Here is a 26,310-nt window from a genome sequence, read left to right as displayed (position 1 = left end):
TAATGTTATTTATAAGCTAGTAAACTCTTTTATATATGTAGTCAGCTTGGGACAAAAGAAAAGTAGTGCTGTAGTGGATGCATGTGTTAGTTTAATATTTCAATATAGGAGTAACTTTATTGACTTGGTGAGAATGTCAAATAGCCTTTTTGCTGAGCTTCGATGCATGAACGAGCAAGAGGACAAAGTCAGCCCATCAGACAACTGTTGATCAAACAAAGACATCTTCACCGCGCGGTTTACCTCGATTAAACACTATATAAGCCTCCTTCATGCCCTTTTATTTGCATTCCATCTTTCAACTTCTCATCATTAACATTTTTTTCCAAATGGCTTCCCCAAATATTATTACAGCTATCTTCTTCTTACTAATTCTTTGTGTTACAAACAATACACCATGTGACGCACAGTTATCTTCTACATTCTATGACGCTTCATGTCCCAATGCACTACGTACAATCAGGACATCCATCCGAACAGCCATATCTCGTGAGCGTCGCATGGCAGCTTCGATCCTTCGTCTCCACTTCCATGACTGCTTTGTTCAGGTACTATTTTAACCATATATATATGACCACCGTAGCTTCCAGATGTAAAAGGATAATTTGTAACGAGTTATGTATCATTTAATGCAGGGTTGTGACGCGTCTATCTTGCTAGACGACAGTCCTTCAATCATAAGTGAAAAGAATGCGTTGCCTAATAAGGGTTCGGTAAGAGGTTATGAAGTGATAGAGGCAGCAAAATCTGAGGTTGAAAAACTCTGTCCTGGAGTTGTATCATGTGCGGATGTACTAACCGTGGCTGCCCGTGATGCCTCAGAAATGGTTGGTGGTCCATCATGGTCTGTGAAGCTCGGAAGAAGAGACTCAACCTCGGCTAGCCTTCTTCTAGCAGAATCCGGTGCTCTTCCTAGTTTCAAAGCATCGCTAGACTCACTTATTTCCACCTTTGATGATAACGGGCTTAGTGCCCGGGACATGGTTGCATTATCAGGTGCTTATTTGCCGTATATGTAGCTTAATTAATTCATCGATTAATATATATTTTATTGTATAAATTATAACAAAGTGTGAGCTAATATTGAAGATGTGGTTAATGCAGGAGCTCATACTATTGGACAAGCGCAATGCTTCTTATTCCGTGATAGGATATACAACAACGGATCAGATATTGATGCAGGATTTGCTAGCACGCGTAGACGTGGATGCCCTGTCAACGACGGCAACGGAAATCTTGCACCACTCGATTTAGTGACACCTAATTCGTTTGATTATACTTACTTCAAGAACTTGATACAAAAGAAGGGTCTTCTTGAGTCTGATCAAGTGTTGTTTAGCGGAGGATCAACAGACAGCATTGTTAGAGAATATAGCAATAATCCTTCAAAGTTCAAGTCGGATTTTGCAGCTGCAATGGTGAAGATGAGTGAAATCAGGACTTTAACAGGTCAAGAAGGAGTCATACGAAGAATTTGTGGTGCTCTTCCTAGTTATTTTGAATGTCATCTAAATCTTTTTTCGATTACTTGGAAATTACACTGTTTGTAATCATATCTTGATTCCTTTATTTTCTTTTTTAATTTTCAACTGTAAAGAAAAAGACCTTCAATAGTCCATTACACTTTTGTATTGTTTGCATCGTGTTAAGAGAAATTTGTTGTTCAATGAATAAGACACTTTTTGTATTGTTTGCTCTCTCTCTCTCTCTCTCTCTCTCTCTCTCTTTGTTCCCCTTAAAACCAAAAACAAGAAGCAAAACACACACCACACTCCCAAACTTCACTTAAAGTTCTTTAAAGAAACTCTAAGCAATCTTCATCTTTATAAGGTAAAACTTCTAGTTTTAAAACATCCACAAACTTCCAAGTCATGAAAGAACTTAGGTATGCTTCAAAACTTTCAAGAAAATATACTTGGCGAACACTTTTATGTAAAGAAACCAATGTTATTGTTTTATTTGATGAACTTGTTGTTTTGGTTGCCACGAAGATGTTGTCATAGAAGAATTATCTATAATACATGCACATATGTGAGGATGTTTCTCAATTATTCACCCACAAACATGGAAAAACATTCAACACACTAAAACAAACAAGTATTCTACATCACATCTGGTAAAATATCAATTATTTTTGAAAGATTCTTAAACCAACATCGCCATTAAGTTGTTAGGGTTATAAACATGTAAAATTTTCTGAAAATAAACTTTAGAAAGTGGTTGAACAAACTGAATGAACAAAAAGTGTACAAAACAGGCTACAAGATGTGTTCAAAAAGCCTAGATTCATCTTTTTTTAATGAATCCACTTAACTTGTACTTAAACAAGTTTGATATAGTGGTTTTATGAGGAAAATTGGTTAAACACCTCTTGGAAATAAAGAAACAAAAATCAATACCGAAAAGAAAGCCATAAGGGTGGAAACCCTATCTACGAGTTTTCAAAGAATCCTAAACATTCTACATTAGACTTGTGACATCACAAGAAGGTTGTTGACCAAAATGCAGATTTTTTCTGAGGTGTCTATGTATTTTTAATAATTTCAGAGCATAAATAACCAGTAAAGCAAAATAAAATACTAAGACTACCCAAAAAAATACCAAATGTTTACAGTAATTTTATTATTTATAATAAGCTCATAATACGAAATTAAGTGAAACAAAGTAGGGGAGCTATGTTTTAAATAATGGTTTTTAACTACATTTTAAAGACTTTTATTTATATTTTCTCAACAAAAACATGAAAAATATTAATCCTAATATTTTCTCGAAATATATAGAGTCAACGTTATTTTTGGGAAATTGGTTTTGAATTATTGGGCATTTGAAGTACTTCTAGTAATTTTAGGGTTTTTACGTGTATTTAACACAACATTTATTTCCAAACCAACATCTATAAATTATAGAAATACACCCCTACAATTTTTAAGTTCGAAATGGTGTATTTTTATGTTCCAAAACAGTTTTGAAAAGAATCCAAAAGTTTGGAGTCATTTTGCCCAAAAAACAGTGAAAAGTTTAATAAACAGTAACGACAAGCCCTAAAACTTGTCACACTTTACACAACATTTATCCACATCCCAAGACTGAATTGTCGTAAAGTTTTTGATGACATGAATACTAAGAAATTTGAAAGTATAAAACATAATCAAAACCCAAGCTTTGAGAATAAATGTTTAACAGTTTTGTTTTGTAAATTTTGTTTTTACAAACGAACCAACTATTAACCTCATCAACACTATATACACTTAGGGGCTGTTTGGTAGCCTCTGAATGGTCATTAAGAGACTACCTCTTAATGGAACCATTAAGAATTTTACCAATGAGAAGATAGAAGAATGTGACATGTGATGAATTACCATTCAGAGGTTACATCTTAACCATTCAGACTTGGGGTTACCTCTTATTCATCCAGGGGTTTTAAACCATCAAAATATAGCTTGGGGTTACCTCTTATTCATTCAGGGGTTTTAAACCATCAAATATAGCATCTGAATGATCATTAAGAGGCTACCAAACAACCCCTTAGTTTATGGTAGAATTCCTAGTCATTTGTCATTCTAATTAGGTATGAGGTCTTATTACTGCCTCTCGCTTTGTAGAAAACGGGTAGTGCACGCACCCTTAGCCGACGTCTTCGGGTAGAAGCAGGAAGATGAATACTATGAGTTCATGGTCCCTTTTTTACTTGTTTTTATACTTCGGGGGAGAAAACATGCTTAGTTTGTTATTAACTATTCAAATGACCTGAAACGAACTTAGTTTTTCATTAAATATTCAAATGACTTGAAATGAACTCAGTTTATGATTAACGATTCAAATGACATAAAACGAATGCAGGTTATGATTAACCATTCAAATGACATAAAACGAACTTAGGTTATGATTAACTATTCAAATGAGATAAATGAACTTAGTTTATTATTAAAGTTAAAGATACAAACGTGTATATAGGTTTGGTCATTTGTAAATAATCGTAACTCTTTTATTTATGATTTAAAAGTCATGCATTATATAACTGATTGTCGGTAAAGATATAAAGTAATGTGCTTTAACATTTCCGTTGTATATGAACTTGTAACTAGAATTTAAGCATGTCAAAGTCTAGTGTTTATACATCTTAAAACATATGATGGACAAAACTTAGTGCAATGTCCTAAATTCCACTCTATCAAGGCATTCCGTAGTTATTTACTTAGAAAGTTCAATTTGGCCATGTCGGTGCATGCACGTATAATTGAGTGTCGGTATGGATAATAAATATATTAATTGGTATAAAAAGTTTTAAAAATACTATATTTTAATACAATAGATTTTAAATACTTTGTGCTGTATGAAACTAAAAGAACAATTAAAAATAATATACTTAAATACATATATTAATTAACTATTTATTATTGATATATGGTAACCGATATAGGCACTTAATTCATAAGATTGTCAACACACTTATAAATGCACAATGTTATGAATGAATCTGTGTTCTGATTAAAGTTATTGAAACCACAAAGCAATACTAGAATGAAGTTTGTCTGCATCTTTCTGTTACTAATCGTTGCAACTACGACTACTATTACATGTGATTTACTATATTCTAATTGATTCTTTTTCTTTTTATATATGTTTAGTATCACATAAATTGATAAGTGTTATGTGTTAGGTGATGACGTGGACGCACCACCATTCAAGGTATGCGAATACATTTTTCCAGCGGTTGATTGTTATGCCGCCGTTTGCGATGGTGGTTGTACGGAGTTGAGGGGGAATATGGCTCTTGGAGAATGCATAAACAATAATACGCAGTGTCGTTGTCGATGGAGGTGTTAAATCTTTTTTATAGCTTCTTGTGATTAAATCTATCTCCTTGATTGTTCCTTTTGAAGTATCATCTAAGTTGGAGTATGTGTTACGGTGAATGTGAAATGTAGAAAGAAAAAAAAAGAAGTGCATCGGGAGCCATATGTGTGCAGAGTGGTTTCACCTTCACGAAGGCGTGTTGTCTAAATATGAATTGTGAAATATGTGGGTGAGTAATTAAAAAAATTGAAAAAAAGAAATTGTGAAATAAAGCTTAATCATAGGTTTATATATTAATTAATAATTAAAAAATATAAAAGAAAATCCACACCACCCAGAACGCATGTTATCAGCGTATTCGAATTTGAAAAATGCCTTAGTTCAAAAGATTATATAATAAGATAAAAATTTATGTGTTCTTTATTAAACAAGTATAATAAGATAAAAATTTACTGAAATGATTGAAATCGAACATGTTTAGATCCTTCGGATGAAATTGGTTACCCTAGGAAACTACCCAATTGAAGAAGAAGCACATGTCTTTCTTTTTTTCTTAACGGGGAAACCTATGGTAGGTTAATCAAAAAGAGAAAAACCTTTTAATTTTTATAGGTAAAGTTAAAGATACAAAAGTGTATATAGGTCTCGGCATTTGTAAATAATCGTAACTTTCTTTTGTTTATGATTTGAAAGTCATGCATTGCATAAGTAAAGATATAAAGTTATGTGCTTTAACACTTCCGTTGTAGATGAACTTCTAACTTGAATTCTAAGCATATCATTGTCTAAGTTTCGAGGACGAAATTTCTTTCATATGGAGAGTATGTGACAACCCTCTTTTGGCCATGTTAGCATACGTACAGCTTTAATTACATGTATCAATATAAGTGGTTCACATAAACTTAGGGGTGTTTGTTTTTTCTGAAAAGCTCTCCTTGTCCTCTTATGTCCGCGCTGCACAAACCACGCGCAGACGTTTGGGTCTGCAGATTGTTTGTTTTCTCGAAGAAATTTCATTAAAAAGCTATGCGCTTCCTCTTTTTGGTGCAGATGTGGGATGACCTCTTCTAACCTCTTCTTGCCCTCAAATCCAAACATAACAAGAAACCCTAGTCTCATCTCCTCCACCCCTCTCCTCCTACTTCCGCCTCCCCTCCCCATTGTCAACCCCTCCACCATTGCCACCCCTACTACCGCCACCCCTACTACCGCCACCCCTCCTACCGCTGACAACCTTTCACAACCGCCACCCCTTCACCTCTGTCACCACTTCACAGCCACCAACCCTTCACCTCCGCCAACCCTCCTACCAGCGCACCCCTTCACCTCTGCCAACCACCTACTGTCGCCACCCCTTCCACCGTCTTCCTCCCGCTACTGCCACCCTTCACAGCCGGCATCCTTCCTTCACACTCAGCCTTCATAGGTTTGATTTCTAGATGTTCATTTTTATGAAATGCTTATTAGTCTAGATGTTCATTGTTATTCAGCAGTCTGCAGAAGTTAAAATAACAAACGGTCTTCTTTATACAGACTGCAGAGGTTTGTCCACCTCTTCTCTTCTGCTACAGATGTCTGCAGACTGCAGGCGTTTTAACCTCTGAAAAACAAATAGAACCTTAATTTAGCGTTAACTAGGTCTTACAATGCATTACATATGCATGACTAGGCATGATTACAGTATGTCACGTAGAGATACTATCACCAGTGAACACATTAATGCTAACTCAAGTTAAAACTATCAACAAACGGTCTGAAAAACTAACAACGATAACGTGTAAATTACAAAATTACAAACCCTAAATTGAAGAACGCGTCGAATTTAGCAAATCCAACTATTATCTATGGAATATAAAATTTTTATGAACGATAAAAATATGTGTTTTTATAAACAATATGATATGGCATGGAAAAAAATTAGTATATTGATGTTAAAATAAAGAATTGATAAATTAGTGTTTATACATAATAAAAATACCACAAGATACCATTTTTATGTATAAACTATGTATATATGATGTATAAATACACAAACTAAACACAAAATTCATATTTTAAAGGATCTACAGCATTGGTTAGTTAGGGATAACATCCCAAGTGAACCCTAAACACATGGACATTAGCCTCATGCAATCACTTACATGAGTGTACCTTAAAACATCACCTTATCTACCCCAAAGAATCTCATCATCACACCACACCTTACAATTGATGTATTATACTCTTATACAATTAGCAATTTGGGTTATGTCCCATTTATTTAAAAGTCCCACCCTTTAATTCATTTTATTCACACCCCATTTTATACATAAAAAACAACTGTGATGTGTCTCTTCATTACCTATATATAAAAAAGCAACACACATCCTTTCACTCAATCACACATAATACAACACATCCATTCGTATATATATATATATATATATATATATATATATAATATATATATATATATATATATATATATATATGGGAAGGTTCATTTGAGAACAAATTTAGTGTGAGAAGAAAAAGAAGAAAGGGCATATTAGTAAAATGCTATTTCATTTATAACTCATATCATTAATTTTTCTCTCTTTAATTAATTAGTCAACTAATCATTAATTAACATATTTATAATCTACAAAACCTACACATATCAAAATTTTCCTACATATACCCTCACATTATAGAATTTTATCTTACAGAGTCGAAATTATCCCTACACACCTCGAAATATATCCTACACAACTCGTAATTTACCCTACACAACTAGTAATTTATTATACACTTTAAATTAAGTTGTTTTTTATAATTTGAAAAAAGTATATATTTTGAAAATGAGTTACAAATTTAATTTAGCTAGTTATTAAAGGGGAAGAATACAAATTAATGATTTATGTAAGTTTACCAATATACCCTTATATTAAAATTAACTACAAATATTAAATGAAGTAAAATGAAGCATTCTTATTGGTTGGAAACTTCTTCTTTTTTCTTCTTACAAAAAAATTCTTCTCATTTGAACCTCCACTATATATATATATATATATATATATATAATATATATATATATATATTAAATGGCTCCCCATTCTCACACCCTTTCATGTAATATTTAAATAAGGCACATCCCTTCCTTTTTAAACAACTGCCCACTGTACACATAATATAATTATACATCTACACAAAAACTAACATTCAATATTGTTAAAATACCCTATTAAATAAATTACAGTGCAAAGCCCCACCTTAAGTACAACCTAATCGTCATACCCTTAAGTACAACCTAATCGACATTCCCTTTTAACATATATGTTCCCTTTGCTAAAAGTAAAAACGAAAATATTACATACGAAATAGACAGAAGTGACAGAAGTGACGATTGACGTATTGGAACAACTACACACCGGTATTGTCCTTGGTTAAAAACCAGAAAAGAAACTCACACCCCGTCACAAATCGCAGCTCTACAACAAAAACACACTCTTTAGGCACACCATTGGTATACAAACCATTATGGAACCGACACAAAAATTCAACCACCCTCGTGACTTAATCACAATTCTTGATAATCAAACCGACGCGTCTCCTCTGACCACCGTTTACCCTACCGCCTGCCACCGTTTCACGCCCTATATAACCCTTACCACCACCACCACAATAACCACCGGCCATTTGGTTACCCATCTGCACCAAAATTGGTATATACATAAATATGTATATACATTAAACCCATGTTTTGTTATGATGAACAGATTTGTTTCGTACATGAATTCGAAAGTAGTTTGTTCTACAATCAACCAAGGAAGAAAATAGGTGCGTCTTCTTCATATCAGTATCGACACATGAATCCTGATGAATTGATATTCAATTTGTCTTTTGAAGTTCCGAAAAATCTCAGAAAGAGAGAGAGAGAGAGAGAGAGAGAGAGAGAGAGATTGTTGGTTGGTTAAACTTTGTTTTTGTTTTAAGGTATAAATTTGATTTTTGATGTATTGAATATTGGGTTGAAGTCAACAACAGAGCCAAACGTGGTTTTCCATGGCTACAATCATACTAAACCCAAGCACCATTTTACATAACCAGCGTGACACTTATAAATTTAATGTTGATGCACTTTTTGTGTCTGTCACTAGTCTTGTATGTAATGTCGTATTTTGTACGGTCTTTATTTATTTATCGAGTCTGTATTCGTAGTCGACCAAGTCGGATATCCTCCTATCCGCTTGTGTCCGACGTGTTTTGTCTCTCGTTGTATGTAATTATCGTAAAACAATGCATGTTGCATCTAAGGGTATTTCTGGCATTTATATTTATGATGTTTGTGCCTTGTCTGTTTGCTGTCTGTTTACAGCAAACAAATTAGCATTTGCAGGCTTTGGCGAAACACATCAGTTTCGTCAAATGAATGTTGACGAAACAGAGTGTTTGACTTTGATTGTGTTTCGTCAAAGGCAGTCAACGAATCAAATGTGATTCGTTGACTGTTGGGCTTGTTACTGGGCTTACTTGTGTTTCGTCAGCCCATGTCCTGATTCGTCAAGCTTAACAGCCCACCTGCTATATAAGGCACAGAATGTTCACAGTTTCCTCAGAGATGAGAGTTTACCCTTTGTGCTTGTAAGAACTGTGTTTGTATCAGTTTGCATATCTCATCCAGTTAATCAAACGATTGTGTTTCTTTGGTTAACCTTGTGTTTATCTTGTTCTATGTTTGGTTGGCTAAGTTAAGTGGATTCCGCACACTTAACTTTGTTTGTTTGTTATAAACAAGGATTCGGTAGTGAAAATCGATCCTCTGATTTAGGGACCTACAAGTGGTATCAGAGCAAACTACTTTGGCTAATCGTTTTTGTAAATATTTTCTTTCAAAACTCGAAAAATACAAAAAGATTTTCCTTTTGTAATCTTTTAGCATTTTAGGGGGAGAAAATTTCAAGAAAATACAAAAACATTAGAAAATCTCAAAATCCAAAAAAGATGTTTTTATGTTTCTGTCTTTTAATTTAGAAAAATTCAAAAATCAAAAAAAAAATAGAAAACCCAAAAATGAGTTTCTTGGAAAATGGAAGGTGATGATATTCACTGGTGTGGTCGGTCAACATGGTTAAAATCGTTAAACAAATGATAAGTATCTCTTCTAACGATGTATCGGTAGGCTCACAATCAAACTAAAATGTGCAGGATGATACAAACCTAACAGACTTCAAGTCAGGTGGGAACCATTCATTGGCATATGGTCTTGGTACCGAAATTTCTTTTGATAGATTGCCGAGGTTCGGAGATATTCGGTCTTTATGCTGCTTATCATCTAGGTATCATGGTTGTATCTTTTACCGAAAAATAACGGGGACGCAAGTCTAGATCTTCCATGATACCATACATACGTGTACATATTGCATCCGACCTCAATAAGTGATAAACAATCACATGTCCAAACAAATAAGTGATAAAATATCACATCCATCCGAGAGTTAAGTTCGTCTCTCTGCTGTACGAAAGTACTGACCTGTTCACGGACTTGCTCCTGTGCCCTCATGCATCGAAAATCAAGTTCCTCATCAATAAGTGATTCTATCACATAGGGCTTGTTTTCAAATCAAAATAAGTGAGTATCTCACATCTTATACGGTCAAACAGATGATAATCGGTATACTCACCGGTAAGATGATCTCGTGCATTACCTTGATACGGGAATGTGTCGTGAGGTGGATTCACATCGACTTGTAAGTATAATTCTTACCGTAAAACGTATCTCCTAAGTGTGATTACGTTTGATAAGCATGAGTTTATGTGGACAACAATATCGATAATCGAGGTAGTATACTTATCAAGAACTTTAAACAGAAATCAAATCATGTTGACTAAGACCGTAAGCTGGTATGATTCCTTATCCTTGAAACTCGCAAAAGTTGCATCTGTACAGTGTTTATCTTGTCATTTTCAATTGCATTTAGTTTAGTTTTCAGCATTTTAGGAATTATATGTAATGTAGTGGTTAAGTTTGTTTTTGATTATGCCAAAGTGTTGCTTGGTGTTTATGACCGGAAGCCTGAAACCGACTTCATAAATCGTTCTTGTTTTTGAAAACTCAAACAATGTCAAAATGGAAAATTACTAAAACCCTGTGTGCAGTATGCAAAAAGTTTCATGCCTTGGTGATTTTGGAACAAAAGTTGACGAATCAAATTGTAGGTTGACGAATCACACTGCTGTATCGAAACAGAACTGGTCAAAGTCAGCCTTAGGTCAATATGTTTCATGTTAACGAAACAGATCTGTCTCGTCGAAGACTTTGACGAAACAGGAGCCCAAGCCTGTTTCGCCATGGGCTATCTTCACAGGCCCAATTCACCATCTTCTGTTTCGTCAAAGCCCGTTACCTGATTCGTCAAATCTCAGTTTCGCCAAAAAGGTGGGTCGGTGTACAAAGTCCTTTATGTCAGAGAAGTTGGTTATTTTTTTCAAACCTCTCAAGTGCAACTGTTCACCTTCTCTCCAAACACACAAAACCCATACTTTCGGTTACCCCATTTTTCTCACAAATCATCCGATTTTTCATGAGAATCTTGCAAAAATCAAAGTGCAATGTTGTTTATTTCATGTTTTAGTGTTTGGCACCGTCGGATTTCATCGGAAAACCTTCGGAGACCCTCTGTGACCGGATTTTTCTTGTGCTTTTAGATGTTTTGACATTTATCTTGTTATAATTTATATGTGTAACTTGTAACTGTTAAATCTAAGTGCGTGAATGTTTGTTTTTGCTTCTGATTCGAGTGTGGGTTTGTATAGCAAAACAGGGGATTAAGGTTTGTAGTGGGTTTATCATCTTGAATGGGTTTTTAAACCGCAAATCAAACCCCTATCTGTTTTGGGCACGATATGTACTCGGTTTGGGATAAACAGTTAACCCTTAGTAGGTTTTAGTAAACTGCACTTTGATTAAACCCCTGTCGGCGAACACAACCTAAATTTCTAACTCCGGCGAATCTGAATGTCGGCGAATCAGATTTGGGGAAACAGACAGTCGGCGAATCACATTGTTGACGAATCAGATAGTCAACGAATCAGATTCGTTGACGAATCACAATAGTCTTCTGTTTCGTCAAAGGCTTGTTGGCGGCGAATCAAATTGGTCAACGAATCAGAACTGGTCAACAACCAATTCTGTTTCGTCAAGCAGCAATTCTGTTTCGTCAAAGGATCTTTTGACGAATCAGAATGGGTCAACAAAACAGATCTGGTCAACAGTCAGACTTGTTTCGTCAAACCATTCTCTGTGTTTCGTCAAACGATGTCTGTTTCGCCAACCATGCCTTAGTAACTTTACAGTTTTGCAGTCTGTTCACAGTGGACATGGTTTGACAGCCTTTCTGTCAAATGGATACATGAACTTGTATCCATACATGTCCATATGTATATGTAAGTGATTATTACTTATTGTGGACGTTTTAAACTTGCAGATGGCACCTAAAGAAGGTAAACGAAAGCCGGCAACAAAGAAAGAAAATAAGACGGATGAGGAAATCATGTCTGAAAAACGCCACAACCAGGTTGCATATTTGGATCCAGAGGAGAAACTTACTGAGCTGAAAGATATTACAAGATGGATCCGGGAATCACGTATCAACTACGCTGTTACATTCTCAACGCCTGTATATAAGTCTCTGATCAAAGCATTCTGGAATTCGGCGAATGTTGGTGAAGTGGATGGCAAGGAAGTTATCAGTGGCCGGGTAGAGAATGTGGATGTGATTGTGTCACCGGATATTCTCAATGAAGTTCTTCAGTTACAGGATAGTCCGGACGCACCCATTTCTGTCCCGATCATGTGCATCAGAGGCTGTTTGTTACGGATGAAGTGTACCGGTGATATCTTCAGTATGCAAATTAACAAGGGTGATCCGCCGCTAAGATACAAGTTTCTTTTGCATGTTCTTATCAATGCTTGAGCAACAAACGGGCCGGTTACGACATGGCTAGCAACGAACTCATGGGTCTCTTTGTGGCCTTAGTACTAAACAAACCGTTTAGTATTTCAAGGTTCATATTTGAGAACATGAAGGAGAATCTGACAAGAACGGGAAAGAACCGGACCATCGGAAGCAAGTACTGGATGTACCCTCGTTTTCTGCAAATCATCATGAATGTACAACATCAGCAGATCAGGTTCACACTTGATCCGGAAACAATACGGCAGGTACAGGCTAGTGTACGAGCCGGAAAAAGTGGTTGAAAAGATTCCGTTAATGCCGATGCAGCAGGATTTTCTTGGAGACATGCGATTATGGTGCTACGATTCAGATACGCATGAGGCAGTGATTGTTTTCAACGATGACAGGAACTTCAGAATATTGGATCCGATGTGGCTGGTGAATATGTCTGCGTCCGACATCGCGAGGTTGTACAGGCACGACATCTTTTATGAAGACAATGATGCTCGCCAGGCGTTGAAGTTTCAACGTATTGCATGCTACTGCTACTACCGGGGAATACATTCGGTAGTTCCTGGTCCGAGCGTCACCTTTGAAGAACAAGATGAAGACCGAGACGAGTAACAGACAAGGGGGAGTTTGTTGATGCACTTTTTGTGTCTGTCACTAGTCTTTGTATGTTAATGTCGTATTTTGTACGGTCTTTATTTATTTATCGAGTCTGTATTCGCAGTCGACCAAGTCGGATATCCTCCTATCCGCTTGTGTCCGACGTGTTTTGTCTCTCGTTGTATGTAATTATCGTAAAACAATGCATGTTGCATCTAAGGGTATTTCTGGCATTTTATATTTATGATGTTTGTGCCTTGTCTGTTTGCTGTCTGTTTACAGCAAACAGATTAGCATTTGCAGGCTTTGGCGAGAAACACATCAGTTTCGTCAAATGAATGTTGACGAAACAGAGTGTTTGACTTTGATTGTGTTCGTCAAAAGGCAGTCAACGAATCAAATGTGATTCGTTGACTGTTGGCTTGTTACTGGGCTTACTTGTGTTTCGTCGGCCCATGTCCTGATTCGTCAAGCTTAACAGCCCACCTGCCAGAGATGAGAGTTTACCCTTTGTGCTTGTAAGAACTGTGTTTGTATCAGTTTGCATATCTCATCCAGTTAATCAAACGATTGTGTTTCTTGGTTAACCTTGTGTTTATCTTGTTCTATTTGGTTGGCTAAGTTAAGTGGATTCCGCACACTTAACTTTGTTTGTTATAAACAAGGATTCGGTAGTGAAAATCGATCCTCCGATTTAGGGACCTACATTTAATATATGATATATGATATTAAGAAATAGAAATTTTTAATGAATTTAATATTTAAAGTTCATCATTTTACATTAGTGGTGATAGTGGTTAACTTGAAGTTTTCTTACAACTATAATATAATGTTTTATGTGACTTTAATGAAGAATGAATTCAAGATAAAGACAGAGAAGTGTTCAACAACAAAAGACAAGTGATTACAAGGTACGTAGAGATGAGCTCTTGGGGGATTTATGGTTTGTTTTTGTTTAGGGGTTCATGGTGGTTAGCAGTTTATATGAATGTTTATTTAGGTTTTGCTCAATTGTTTGGGTTAAAGTTGAAATTTTTGTTTATTTTTATTGATTTGTTAGGGATTTATTTTATTTTGTTAGAATTTTTGTTTATTTTTATGGTTTGTTTTCCTATGGCCCTATAAACCATAGGAAATTCACTAGGGCAGTTTAAGTGACTGGTTTCTTATAACGCGTGGAACAAACAAATATACCACCGCCACCATCATAATTCAACTCAACAGGGTGATGATTAATTTCCTTGAATTTTTTCACGTGTGATAAATGGATGGATGTGAGGGGTGTGAGGGTTTTATTATTGGGTGTTTGTGAGTGATGGACATTGCCACTAAAAAAAAGGTTGTTAGTGATGGAATAATGGTTGATGATATGGCGGAACTTGATGCGATATGTGAGTGAATGAGTAAGTGATGAGTAATTACCACCCCTCCCCTTAAAACAATCAAAACAACAAGAACTCAAATGAATTACTCACTAAAAATAAAAATAAATTTTTTTTCACATTCTGGCTTAGCTTCATCATTAGTCTTTGACATTTCTTCTCCTAGGATAAAAGAATCTATTAGCACATCATCCAGTAACATTTAAAATATTTTTTTAATTCTTGTTCAATGATTCATATTCATACATATATGTCGGTCTATAAATATTTAAAAGCCATCACATATATAGACACGCATGCGAATATTTCATTAAAAAAACAACACAATTTTGTGGTTTGATTTATGTCCATTGGTCAGAGGGACGACATTCATATATACCTGCCTGCTTGGCGTAGTCTATAATAATCAACTAAAGAGAATGATTTTATATATTTTTATAGATAGATGGATTACTTTTTTGTATTAAAACACTACTAGCTGGCATTTGAGTCTAGTCTACAAATCACATCCATGTTTTTTAATATCTAAATTATAATTATTTGAAAACATGACCGTTTTACACCTTAGTTTAGCTAAAATCATGTTAGACTAGCTAAGAATTTCTTTTAAGAACATTAGATATGTATTTATGTTTCAAATATTAATATATAAAGAATACACCCATGCAATTATAATCAGAAAGAAACTTTTTGGACATCGCCATCTTAGCACCATTCCCCCTTTTGTTGTCTACTCTTCCCTTTCTCTTTCTATCCTCCCCTACTCACATTGTTGGTCCACTCCCTATTAGGGTGAAGGGCGGTGCTCACCTAATAGGTGAGTCCCTTCTCTTACGCCAAACCAATCCCCGTGTGCCACGTCAACTCCCCTCTTAAACTCCCCTAACACCCCAATTTGATGGCGCCACTCCCCTCTTAACTACCCTTGTTTTTTTATTCAAAAAAAAAAAAAAAAAAACAAAACAATTGATTGGTTGGAAAGTTGATTGGCCCCACCATCTCTCCTTCTTTCAATCGGTGAAACCCACACCCAAACCCACCCCGAATCGGGACCCCGCGGTGATTGGCGCGCGGTGTTCCCGATCGGGGAAACCCCTCACCGAATCACCTCCCCGAATACGCCCCGGACACCCTTAGGATTTACAAAAAACACAACACTCTTTCTTTCTCTTCACCTCCCTCTCTCCCATGGTTGTTAAAATTCCGAGTAGGGCGTCGATTAATCCCGATTAATCGCCGATTTATACACAATTAATCCCAATTAATCGCCGATTAAACACAAATTAAATCCTGATTAATCACAATTAAACCTGATTAATCACAATATTCCGACTAATTCTATATTAATCGCTAGTCACCACCTCCACCACTCGACTAGCTACTAGCGATTACTACAACATTACTCCTTCCACACCTAGAACCCACCTAAGTATTCGAAACAAGTAAAAAACCCGTGTTAATGGTCTTATTCATACAATAATAATGTTACAATAATATCTTAATTTTTACATTCACACAAACAACCAACTACATTGATTAATTAGGATTCATTACATATATATACTCATATTGATTCAAGTTTCTTTGTCTCTTTCATATGACCCGAAGAAGAAGGATTAACTGGTTATCAAACTACACTTAACATATTCAATATTAAAAATTTATACAATCATGCCCTTCTATGAGAGAGGAGATCATTTCAGATGTGCTATAATTCATTTTTTGGTGTTTTTAGATTATATAACATTCTCTTTTTTATACTTTCTTGTGATTCTTTTATCAGTGTTTCATAATCTTATAATTGAACATATTTTCTCTACACGTCATTATCTCTTTTTTCATAAGAACCTTGTTTTTTCTTCACGGATATTGTCAGCCCAATTATTTTGTTTATAAAGTTGCGAGAAAAAACACTAATAAAGCCTGTGAAATAAATATATTTAATCACCCTATATTTATAAACATCGTCACCTAACAGATAATTATCAATAACATTTTAAAAGTGATTTGCACCATGACACTCTTTTTTTTGTATAGTCGGCTTGGCGACAAAAGAAGGGTAGTGGATGTATGTGTTAGTTTAATATTTGAAATATAGGAAAGATAACTTTATTGACTTGGTAAGAATGTCAAAATTTTAACATATTTGCTGAGAGCTTTCGATGCATGAACGAGCAAGAGGACAAAGAGTCAGCCAATCATACAAACTGTTGATCAACAAAGACATCTTCACCACGCGGTTTACCTCGATTAAAACACTATATAGAGCCTCCTTCATGCGCCTTTTATTTGCATTCCATCTTTTCAACTTCTCATTCATTAACATTTTTTTTCAAATGGCTTCCCCAGAAGATATTATTACAGCTATCTTCTTCCTTTACTAATTTTCTTTGTTTGTTACAAAACAATACACCATGTGCACGCACAGTTTATCTTCTACATTCTATGACGCTTCATGTCCCCAATTGCCCACTACGTACAATCAGGACATCCCATCCGAACAGCCATATCTCGTGAGCGTCGCAATGGCAGCTTCGATCCTTCGGTCTCCACTTCCATGACTGCTTTGTTCAGGTACTATTTTAACCATAATATATATGACCACCGTAGCTTCCAGATGTAAAAGGATAATTGTAAACGAGTTATGTATCATTTAATCAGGGTTGTGACGCGTCTATCTGCTAGACGACGGTCCTTCAATCATAAGTGAAAAGAATGCGTTGCCCTAATAAGGGTTCGGTAAGAGGTTATGAAGTGATAGAGGCAGCAAAATCTGAGGTTGAAAAACTCTGTCCTGGAGTGTGTTATCATGTGCGGATGTACTAACCGTGGCTGCCCGTGATTGCCCTCAGAAAATGGTGGTGGTCCATCATGGTCTGTGAAGCTCGGAAGAAGAGACTCAACCTCGGCTAGCCTTCTTCTAGCAGAATCCGGTGCTCTTCCTAGTTTTCAAAGCATCGCTAGACTCACTTATTTCCACTTCGGTGATTAACGGGCTTAGTGCCCGGGACATGGTTGCATTATCAGGTACTAATTTACTTTATGTAGTTTAATTATACATCGATTAATATATATTTTATTGTATAAATTATAACAAAGTGTTGAGCTAATATTGAAGATGTGGTTAATGCAGGAGCTCATACTATTGGACAAGCGCAATGCTTCTTATTCCGTGATAGGATATACAACAACGGATCAGATATTGATGCAGGATTTGCTAGCACGCGTAGACGTGGATGCCCTGTCAACGACGGCAACGGAAAATCTTGCACCACTCGATTTAGTGACACCTAATTTCGTTTTGATTATAATTACTTCAAGAACTTGATACAAAAGAAGGGTCTTTCTTGAGTCTGATCAAGTGTTGTTTAGCGGAGGATCAACAGACAGCATTGTTAGAGAATATATACAATAATCCTTCAAAGTTCAAGTCGGGATTTTGGCAGCTTGCAATGGGTAAAGATGAGTGAAAATCAGGCCTTTAACAGGTCAAGAAGGAGTCATACAAGAATTTGTGGTGCTCTTCCCTAGTTATTTTTGAGAATGTCATCTAAATCTTTGTTCGATTACTTGGAAATTACACTGTTTGTAATCATATCTTGATTCCTTTATTTATTTTTTTAATCTTCAACTGTAAAGAAAAGGACCTTCAATAGTCCATTACACTATTTGTATTGTTAGCTTCGTGTTAAAGAGAAATTTGTTTTTCAATGAATAAGAAGTGTGGGTTTCATTGTCTATTATAATTTAATAGTAGTTACTTCAATAGTCCTCTCCCCTTGGCTCTCTCTCTCTCTCTCTCTCTCTCTCTCTCTCCCCTTAAAACCAAAAACAAGAAGCAAAACACACACCACACTCCCAAACTTCACTTAAAGTTCTTTAAAGAAACTCTAAGCAATCTTCATCTTTATAAGGTAAAACTTCTAGTTGTATAAAACTTCTAGTTGTATAAAACGTTTTAAAAAATACTATATTTTAATACAGTCGATTTTAAATACTTTGTATTGTATGAAACTAAAAGAACAATTAAAAATACTATAATTAAATACATATATTAATTAACTATTTATTATTGATATATGGTAACCGATATAGACACTTAATTCATAAGATTGTCAACACACTTATAAATGCACAATGTTGTGAATGAATCTGTGTTGTGATTAAAGTTACTGAAACCACAAAGCAATACTAGAATGAAGCTTGTCTGCATCTTTCTGTTACTGATCGTTGCAACTACGACTATTGTTACATGTGATTTACTATATTCTAATTGATTCTTTTTTGCAACTACGACTATTGTTACATGTGATTTACTGTATTCTAATTGATTCTTTTTCTTTTTATATATGTTTAATATCACATAAATTGATAAGTGTTATGTGTTAGGTGATGACGTGGACGCACCACCATTCAAGGTATGCGAATACATTTTTCCAGCGGTTGATTGTTATGCTGCCGTTTGCGATGGTGGTTGTACGGAGTTGAGGGGGAATATGGCTCTTGGGGAATGCATAAACAACAATACGCAGTGTCGTTGTCGATGGAGGTGTTAAATCATTTTTATAGCTTCTTGTGATTAAATCTATCTCTTTGATTGTTCCTTTTGAAATAATCATAATAAGAGTATCATCTAAGTTGGAGTATGTGGTATGGTGAATATGAAATGTAAAAAAAGAAAGAAAAAAAAGAAGTGCAACGGGAGCCATATGTGCGGAGTGGTTTCACCTTCACGAAGGTGTGTTTTCTAAATATAAATTGTGAAATATGGTGGTTGAGTAATAAAAAAATTGAAAAAAAAAAGAAATTGTGAAATAAAGCTTAATCATAGGTTTATATATTAATTAATAATTAATTAAAAATATAAAAAATCAATACCGCCCAGAACGCATGTTATCAGCATATTCGAATTTGAAAAATGCCTTACTTCAAAAGATATATATATAAGATATAAATTTGTGTGTTCTTTATTAAACAAGTATAATAAGATAAAAATTTACTGAAATGATTGAAATCGAACATGTTTAGATCCTTCGGATGAAATTGGTTACCCTAGGAAACTTCCCAATTGGAGAAGAAGCACATGTCTTTCTTTTTTTCTTAACGGGGAAACCTATGGTGGGTTAATGAAAGAGAAAAACCTTTTAATTTTTATAGGTAAAGTTAAAGATACAAAACTGTATATAGGTCTCGGCATTTGTAAATAATCGTAACTTTCTTTTTTTATGATTTGAAAGTCATGCATTACATAAGTAAAGATATAAAGTTATGTGTCACGACCCCCGACAACACCGTGGATGGGAGTCGCGAGCAGTCAAGTGGTACCGGTGGTTATTTTAAAAACATTGCAGCGGAAATGTTCATCAGGACCGTGAGTTAGGAAAAATATCAGAGTTTAGAAAACACCGGATTTTATTTATTAAATAGACGGGATAAAACCCATGTTTTACAAAGGTAGCTTCAATAAGGGATACACCCGAATATATGAAACCGGGTTTGCTTAATTTAATTCAACTGATAAAATAAGCCACTTCTTTAAGCCTTTTGGTGCCGTATCATCACTCTTATTCCAATCTACTGTAATTACCTGAAACGCGTTTTAAAAAGGTTTGGTCAGCAGGAAATACTGGTGAGTTCATTCATTTTTGTACAAAACAACACATTGTTATAAATTACAGCATAAGAGCGATTACAATGGCTACTATCTTATTTTTATCTGGCGCCGTGTCACACGTTGGTAACGATGGTCATACCACTATTGGGTCCTTTCACCCAAGTAGTGATGATTATCACTGTTAGGTTGGTGAACCTAACCGTGAGAGATTAGATATGTGCACAATACCTCACTTGCCTGTGATTCAAGATAACCAAGACTTAATCCCTGTAATTATAACTTTTGAAAATAATTTGAGTATTATAAAACATTATTGATAAAAAGAGAATGACTCACCTTGTTAGAATATAGTCTTGAATAAACAAGCATCTTGATCCTAAGTATCTATTTTATAGTTCTGAATCTTCTGATGATTGAGCATCTATTTTGATTGTAAGTGTATAGTGCAGGTTTTCGGGTAGTTAAACATTTAGTTTAACAGAGTGGAATACGTATTAGTGTTATACCAAATCAAACCTAACGATGGTCACGAGATCAGAACCTTAACGAAATTCACAAAGTATAGTCTTGTTTAGACAACACTTTGGCATTCGTTTAACGAAATTCACAAAGTACAGCACTTTGGCATTCGTTAGTTGGTTCCCGAAATTCACAATGTGATTTTTGGTAAAAACGTTTAAAAATTTTAACGAATTTTCCATTACGACTTGAACGTCACTAATCACTTTCGTAACCTGTGCCTATAGTTCGACAAATTCAAGTCTAGGGCATAGGGTGACGATAGAATTTTTCTAATCTCAAAATTTGGTTTTATAAAATAATTATAATATGTAATAAATATATACTGTAAACGTTCTACTTTTGCCAAAAAAATGTTTTCCCTAAAGTTTAACAAAGATATTTTTCAAAATCAATTAAGTTGCTTTTGTACATGAACAATTTAAAATACCAATGTGCTACACTTAAAGTGTAAAAATAGTTAACACAACGAAATGAACGCGAGTTAAGTTAACAAAGTTATGATTTCCCTAACTTATCTTAGGACCCTTCTACGTTTGTTTGAATCGCAAATATCGCCCGACTGGTGGGAGTGTAAATCAATGTTGCTACGTCATCTCCTTCGCCATTCGACTTCACGTTTAGTTTTCCCTCATTAACGACCTTCACCTGCTACTCTCACTTCGTATCCTTAACGTTCGCACTAAAGCCAATCGATACAATTACCAACTCTTAATCAGTACCGTTGATAGCTTGTGCTGTTGTCACGCTTTCGACGTTACTACTTGTCGTCATTTTCATCCTTTACTCGAACGTTTTTATGTATCGCTATGTTATGCATTTATGATTTGTTTTATTTCTAGTTCATGTTGTTACAGTTTCACATCATCACGGCTTATCTTCCTAGTAGTATAGGTGACGTGGGTATCGTCTCACTTTTTCATAGACCGACCCTTCTCCCATAACTATGGATGTAGGTACTGCCACTATTTAGTCGCACCCTTTTTGGGTTGGAGACTCATACAATGGTTGTTTGTGGTTTGGTTGTGGTAATGTAATTAGTAAGTTGAGTCGAGTCGTCGCATGGAACCAATCAAAACCGCTAACGAATCCAATGAAATTTGATATGGACATGGTGGATACGCTGCTGGTACTTCCTATATATAAGTGTTCTTATCAAACTATCAAAAGCTTTGTTAGATTGGTTGAGAGAAGTTCTATGTAAGTTGTGTTTGTGTGTCAATAATGATTTGAATAACGATGTCGATGAAAATTTGATAGAGGCATGGTGGACCACGCCGTCGGTATTTCCTATATATAAGTGTCTATGCCAAATTTTCAAAACCAGCGTTAAACTAATCAAGAGAGTTTTAGTTAGTTGTTTGGTTTCGTGATTGGAGATTCAAATTCTATGAATTCACTCATTCAACTCAAATTGTGGCATTTTATAAGAAATTTTTTTTCAAGATCCCAAGTTCTGACACGGATTGCAGTTGGGCATCACATATATACCTTACAGCTCAGTTGCAAACTTTCTCGCGTTACAAGTCATCTTTAGGACATGATATTCTCTTTAGCTGCAATACATCTTTGATACGCCAATCTTGGGCTTCGAGTTCGTAATGGTCAAAGAGTCTACAATCGGCTACCTAATACAATACATTTAACGTTTTTCATTACTACATCACTGGCATCAAAAACGATTCCTCTATTTGGGTATCCAACCCTTATCAGGAACGCTACCGCCTCAATCTGATCTTAAGATTCGAGTTCCTAACGATATTACTAAATCTACCGATATCGTTTATGTCTATGGAAGACCCTACATTCCATCCTGTACGAGCAGTTTTCTCCTAATTTCGGGACGAAATTCCCAAAAGTTGGGGAGACTGTAACATCCGTCAAAAACGGATCTCCGAAATCCGACCCGGATTGCAAAGTCGGACCTTTTTTATCTAATAAAAAGAAATGAAATTTTAGTAATTATATAATTTTAATATTTTAATTATTAATTAAATGTAATGTATCGCGTTGGATTAAAACCGAACTAAAACGTTAATTTTATAAAGCAACTCCGTTAGTTCAGTTGGATTTATATAAGTGAAGCATTAACGAAGTTAGATTGGCTAGTCAAATAAAGTTAGAAGTTAAGGGGGTTGTTTTTGTAATTAATGGAAACTATATATTAAAAGCAAGTTAACTAACTAAGTTAGTAAACCTAGTTAAGTTAGTATTTATTATATAATGTTCATTAATTAAGTTAGTATATGTCTTAATTAACTAGGTTAGTTTATTGGTTACTTTATAAAGGGAACATCCTAACTGAGTTAAGTTGTAAGTTATATCCGGTTAACAAAGTTTAGAAACCAGAGGGACTAGTTTAAAATAACAGAAGTTACATATTAAAAAAGAAACGCTAGCGACGGGTTTCGGACCCGAAACCCCTCGTTTGAAATTCAACAGACAAACCGGCTGAGCCACAATATAACATGTAAAGGAAACCAACGCCTTTTATACTTAATCAGAAAGCAGAACAACAATTTTTTTAATATATATTTTATTTAAACTACAAAAAAAATAAACATACATATTTTTTTTAAAATACATAAATATGCATAATAATTATCAAAATAAAAAACAGTCATTCTTCGTCGTCTTCGTCGGTTTCGAACCCAGGAATCGTTGAAACATGTTCCACCAAATCAGCTCGAAGGTTCTGATGTATATCCCTTGACTTTATTAAAAATTCATTTGCCGCTTTATCTTCGTCTGTTACATTACCTGGTTGGGGGTCATCGTCATCATAGTAGGTAACGACCGCTCTACCTTCATCCTCCAAAATCATGTTGTGAAGAATGGTACATGTGTACATCACGTTTCCAAATTGATCCTTGTCCCACAGTCGACAAGGCATTGCCAATATTCGCCACCTTTTCTTCAAAACACCGAATGCTCGCTCGATGTCTTTACATGCAGCCATCTGGACCCTGTTAAACTTTAATCTCTTTGGATCTGAGGTACCGTGTCTTGTGAACGATTTTACGAAAAACCCCCCACTCTGGGTAAATCCCATCAACTAAGTAGTACCCGTACACGTACTCAACCCCGTTTATAAAGAAAGTTCCTCTAGCTACACGTGCAGACATTTTTAAATAGTCATCCATAATGTCCGAACTATTGTCGTACGCTAACTGCCTAAGTGCGGCCGTGACCTTTTGCCACGTACTAAATCCTAATTGCCCAGTGACATCGGGTTTTTGTTGGAAACAAACATATTTCTCCTCAAGATCTCTAGATATTCTTAAAAATAAGTTTCTACTCATACGAAAAACGCCTAAACATTTTTTTCATCATACTTAGGTTCCGCTGAGAAGTAATCGCTTACCAAAAATCGTTAGCGGTGTGCCGTTCACGAGCGATGTACCTTCTCCTCCATTTAGGTTGTTGAGTCTCTTCCTCATCGTCTTCGTCTTCCACGATAGCTTTCACCACCGCCACGATCGATTGTAGAAATATTTCCACACCATCGTTAGATGATGATGACGATTCACTATAACTTGAAGAACTCATGACAATATTATGTTTTATGTGTTTGATATTGTGTGAGAAAAATGTTAAATGTGGTAAGTATTTATAAAGGAAAAAAATTTTTTAAGTGGCCCCCAACGGCTACTTTTAATGGGCTAATCACAATCCGCCAACTCACCTTGCTCCCCGCCCCACGCCCGGCTTGAAAGCCAAGCCCCAAGGGGCCACGCCTCAACCAAGCCCACCCGGGGTGGTGGCTTGGGTGTTTTACCCCAACCCACGCCCCAACCCAAGCCCATACCCCACGGCCTAATGTTCACCACCCCTTAGTCGTTCCGATATGCCTTGAAACCGCTAAATTGAAGTAAGGATTGAATCACCATTAATACATATTTAGCACTTCAAGAACATCAATTGGGTTTTGTATCAAATCGTCAAATTGGATTCCGAAACTTTTACTATTTCTTTCCTAGTCAAGCATGTAAAACCCCACTGAAATCTCCATTTCATCACCTTACATCGCGAATTTAATGAAAACATTCTAGGCTTGTAACTTGTGCAGATGATATCTCCTCAATTTCTCAACCTTTTCAGGTAATTCCAAAGCCCAATTGCTTACTTTTTCATTCTCTACAAAAGCCCTCTATAAACTCAGTGATAGAAGGTTAATTTATCTGAAATTAATTTGAGTTGAAATTAGGTTCTGTTATTCATACGAATTCATACAATTGGGGCTTTTTAAGTTAGACATGTGTTTTAATGAAATTAAAAGTAGATATTGTTATATATATATTATCACATTTTGTGTAATTTTGGAATTTTTAAGATGTCAATTGGAATTTTGGTGAATTATTTATGTTTAATCATTAGATAAATCAAATAAAAATACAAGATAATCTCTAATAAATTCAATAATTTTTTTTATTGTTATTTCAGATTTATCAAACTAGGATTTCTATATAATTTGTTCTTGATTTTTGGAATTATAATACAGTTTTAATTATTTAAAAATACTAGAATTTCACAATAAATTCTATAAATATTTTTACTGTTTATGTAATTAATAATTGTTTGGAATTTTTTTATAAATGTTCCATAATTTCGATAATCATTTAGTAAATTCTTTTATATAATTATCATTATATGTGATAATCATTTAATCTGCGATATAAAAATTATTAGATGTTTTAAGTAAATTTGTTAAATATGGGCATTTTAAACCCTATTAAATTGATAATTCTAAGAAATATCTCATGGTAAATAATTATTAGAAATCTATATATATATAAAATTATATGGTTTGGTTGTTTTATCAAGTAAATTATTAATTATTTGATATAATTAAAAGACCCCAAATAGGAGAACCCAATTCCTAAAATTAATATATTCGTTCAAGTTAGAATCTTGGTTATATTTATTCTAGGGTGATTTAGTCAATTGTTATACCTCGTGTACTCGTGCGGTATTTCTCGTGGAACGTTTCTTCGCAACCTGTGAGAAACCCCCCCTTTTTTGTCATTAACTTTTTGGGGTGATCAATGTGTCTCGTTCTTGTTTTATCCAAAATCGAGCATGCAAAGTCTGTGTGTTGTATATGCATTACTTATTGTTGTTGATTGTTTGTTGAGGTTGTTGTTTTGTGGTGGTGGTGTGTGTTGGTCATTATAGTCAATAGTCATCATTCAGTGGATCCACGGCTGACCTTTCCTCATGACCTGGAGATGTTGGTATCGCCCCACTAGTCTTTGGGCTGACCTTTCCTCCTAACTATGGGATGTTGGTATCGCCACAGTCACACCCTTTTTGGTGTGGGACGCAAGTGTTGGTTTTCGTGTCTTTGTCTTATACATTATTCAGCTACCTTTCTATGTTCATATTACTTGTGCATTGCTTCCACTTGATTGATTGCATGCTTAATATTTAAATTATTATGAATTAAAAGGTAAAACACATTACTTTTATTTCT

General features: G+C 35.1%; 2 protein-coding genes across 2 annotated transcripts; both read left to right on the top strand.

Annotated features, from left to right (window-relative positions):
* The first annotated feature begins 313 nt into the window (after window positions 1-313).
* Window positions 314-6,223, top strand: LOC118480992 (lignin-forming anionic peroxidase-like). The gene is made up of 5 exons (XM_035976051.1): window positions 314-548; window positions 636-996; window positions 1,105-1,491; window positions 4,661-4,820; window positions 5,848-6,223. Exons 1-5 carry the CDS (start codon window positions 330-332, stop codon window positions 6,221-6,223), a joined length of 1,503 nt encoding a protein of 500 aa, XP_035831944.1. The 5' UTR covers window positions 314-329.
* An 11,006-nt stretch (window positions 6,224-17,229) lies between these two features.
* Window positions 17,230-18,119, top strand: LOC118480991 (lignin-forming anionic peroxidase-like). Its single transcript, XM_035976050.1, is given in 12 exon segments — window positions 17,230-17,250; window positions 17,252-17,278; window positions 17,366-17,378; window positions 17,381-17,427; window positions 17,429-17,503; window positions 17,506-17,550; window positions 17,553-17,672; window positions 17,674-17,731; window positions 17,838-17,965; window positions 17,967-17,999; window positions 18,002-18,049; window positions 18,051-18,119. Coding segments are annotated over 12 exon segments (684 nt in total).
* The last annotated feature ends 8,191 nt before the right edge of the window (window positions 18,120-26,310 follow it).

Source organism: Helianthus annuus, chromosome 8, assembly GCF_002127325.2.
Source record: "Helianthus annuus cultivar XRQ/B chromosome 8, HanXRQr2.0-SUNRISE, whole genome shotgun sequence".
NCBI classification, from domain to species: domain Eukaryota; kingdom Viridiplantae; phylum Streptophyta; class Magnoliopsida; order Asterales; family Asteraceae; genus Helianthus; species Helianthus annuus.
Note: the sequence above shows the minus strand (reverse complement) of the source record. Positions and strands in the feature narration are given on the sequence as shown.

What these genes read in the sequence shown, in the direction of transcription:
- LOC118480992 (XM_035976051.1), top strand. Translation starts at nt 330, where the DNA reads ATGGCTTCCCCAAATATTATTACAGCTATCTTCTTCTTACTAATTCTT. An exon ending in AATTTGTGGTGCTCTTCCTA is followed by an intron (nt 1,492 to 4,660) that starts GTTATTTTGAAT and finishes GTTATGTGTTAG; the next exon opens with GTGATGACGTGGACGCACCA. An exon ending in CAGTGTCGTTGTCGATGGAG is followed by an intron (nt 4,821 to 5,847) that starts GTGTTAAATCTT and finishes TTTTTGGTGCAG; the next exon opens with ATGTGGGATGACCTCTTCTA.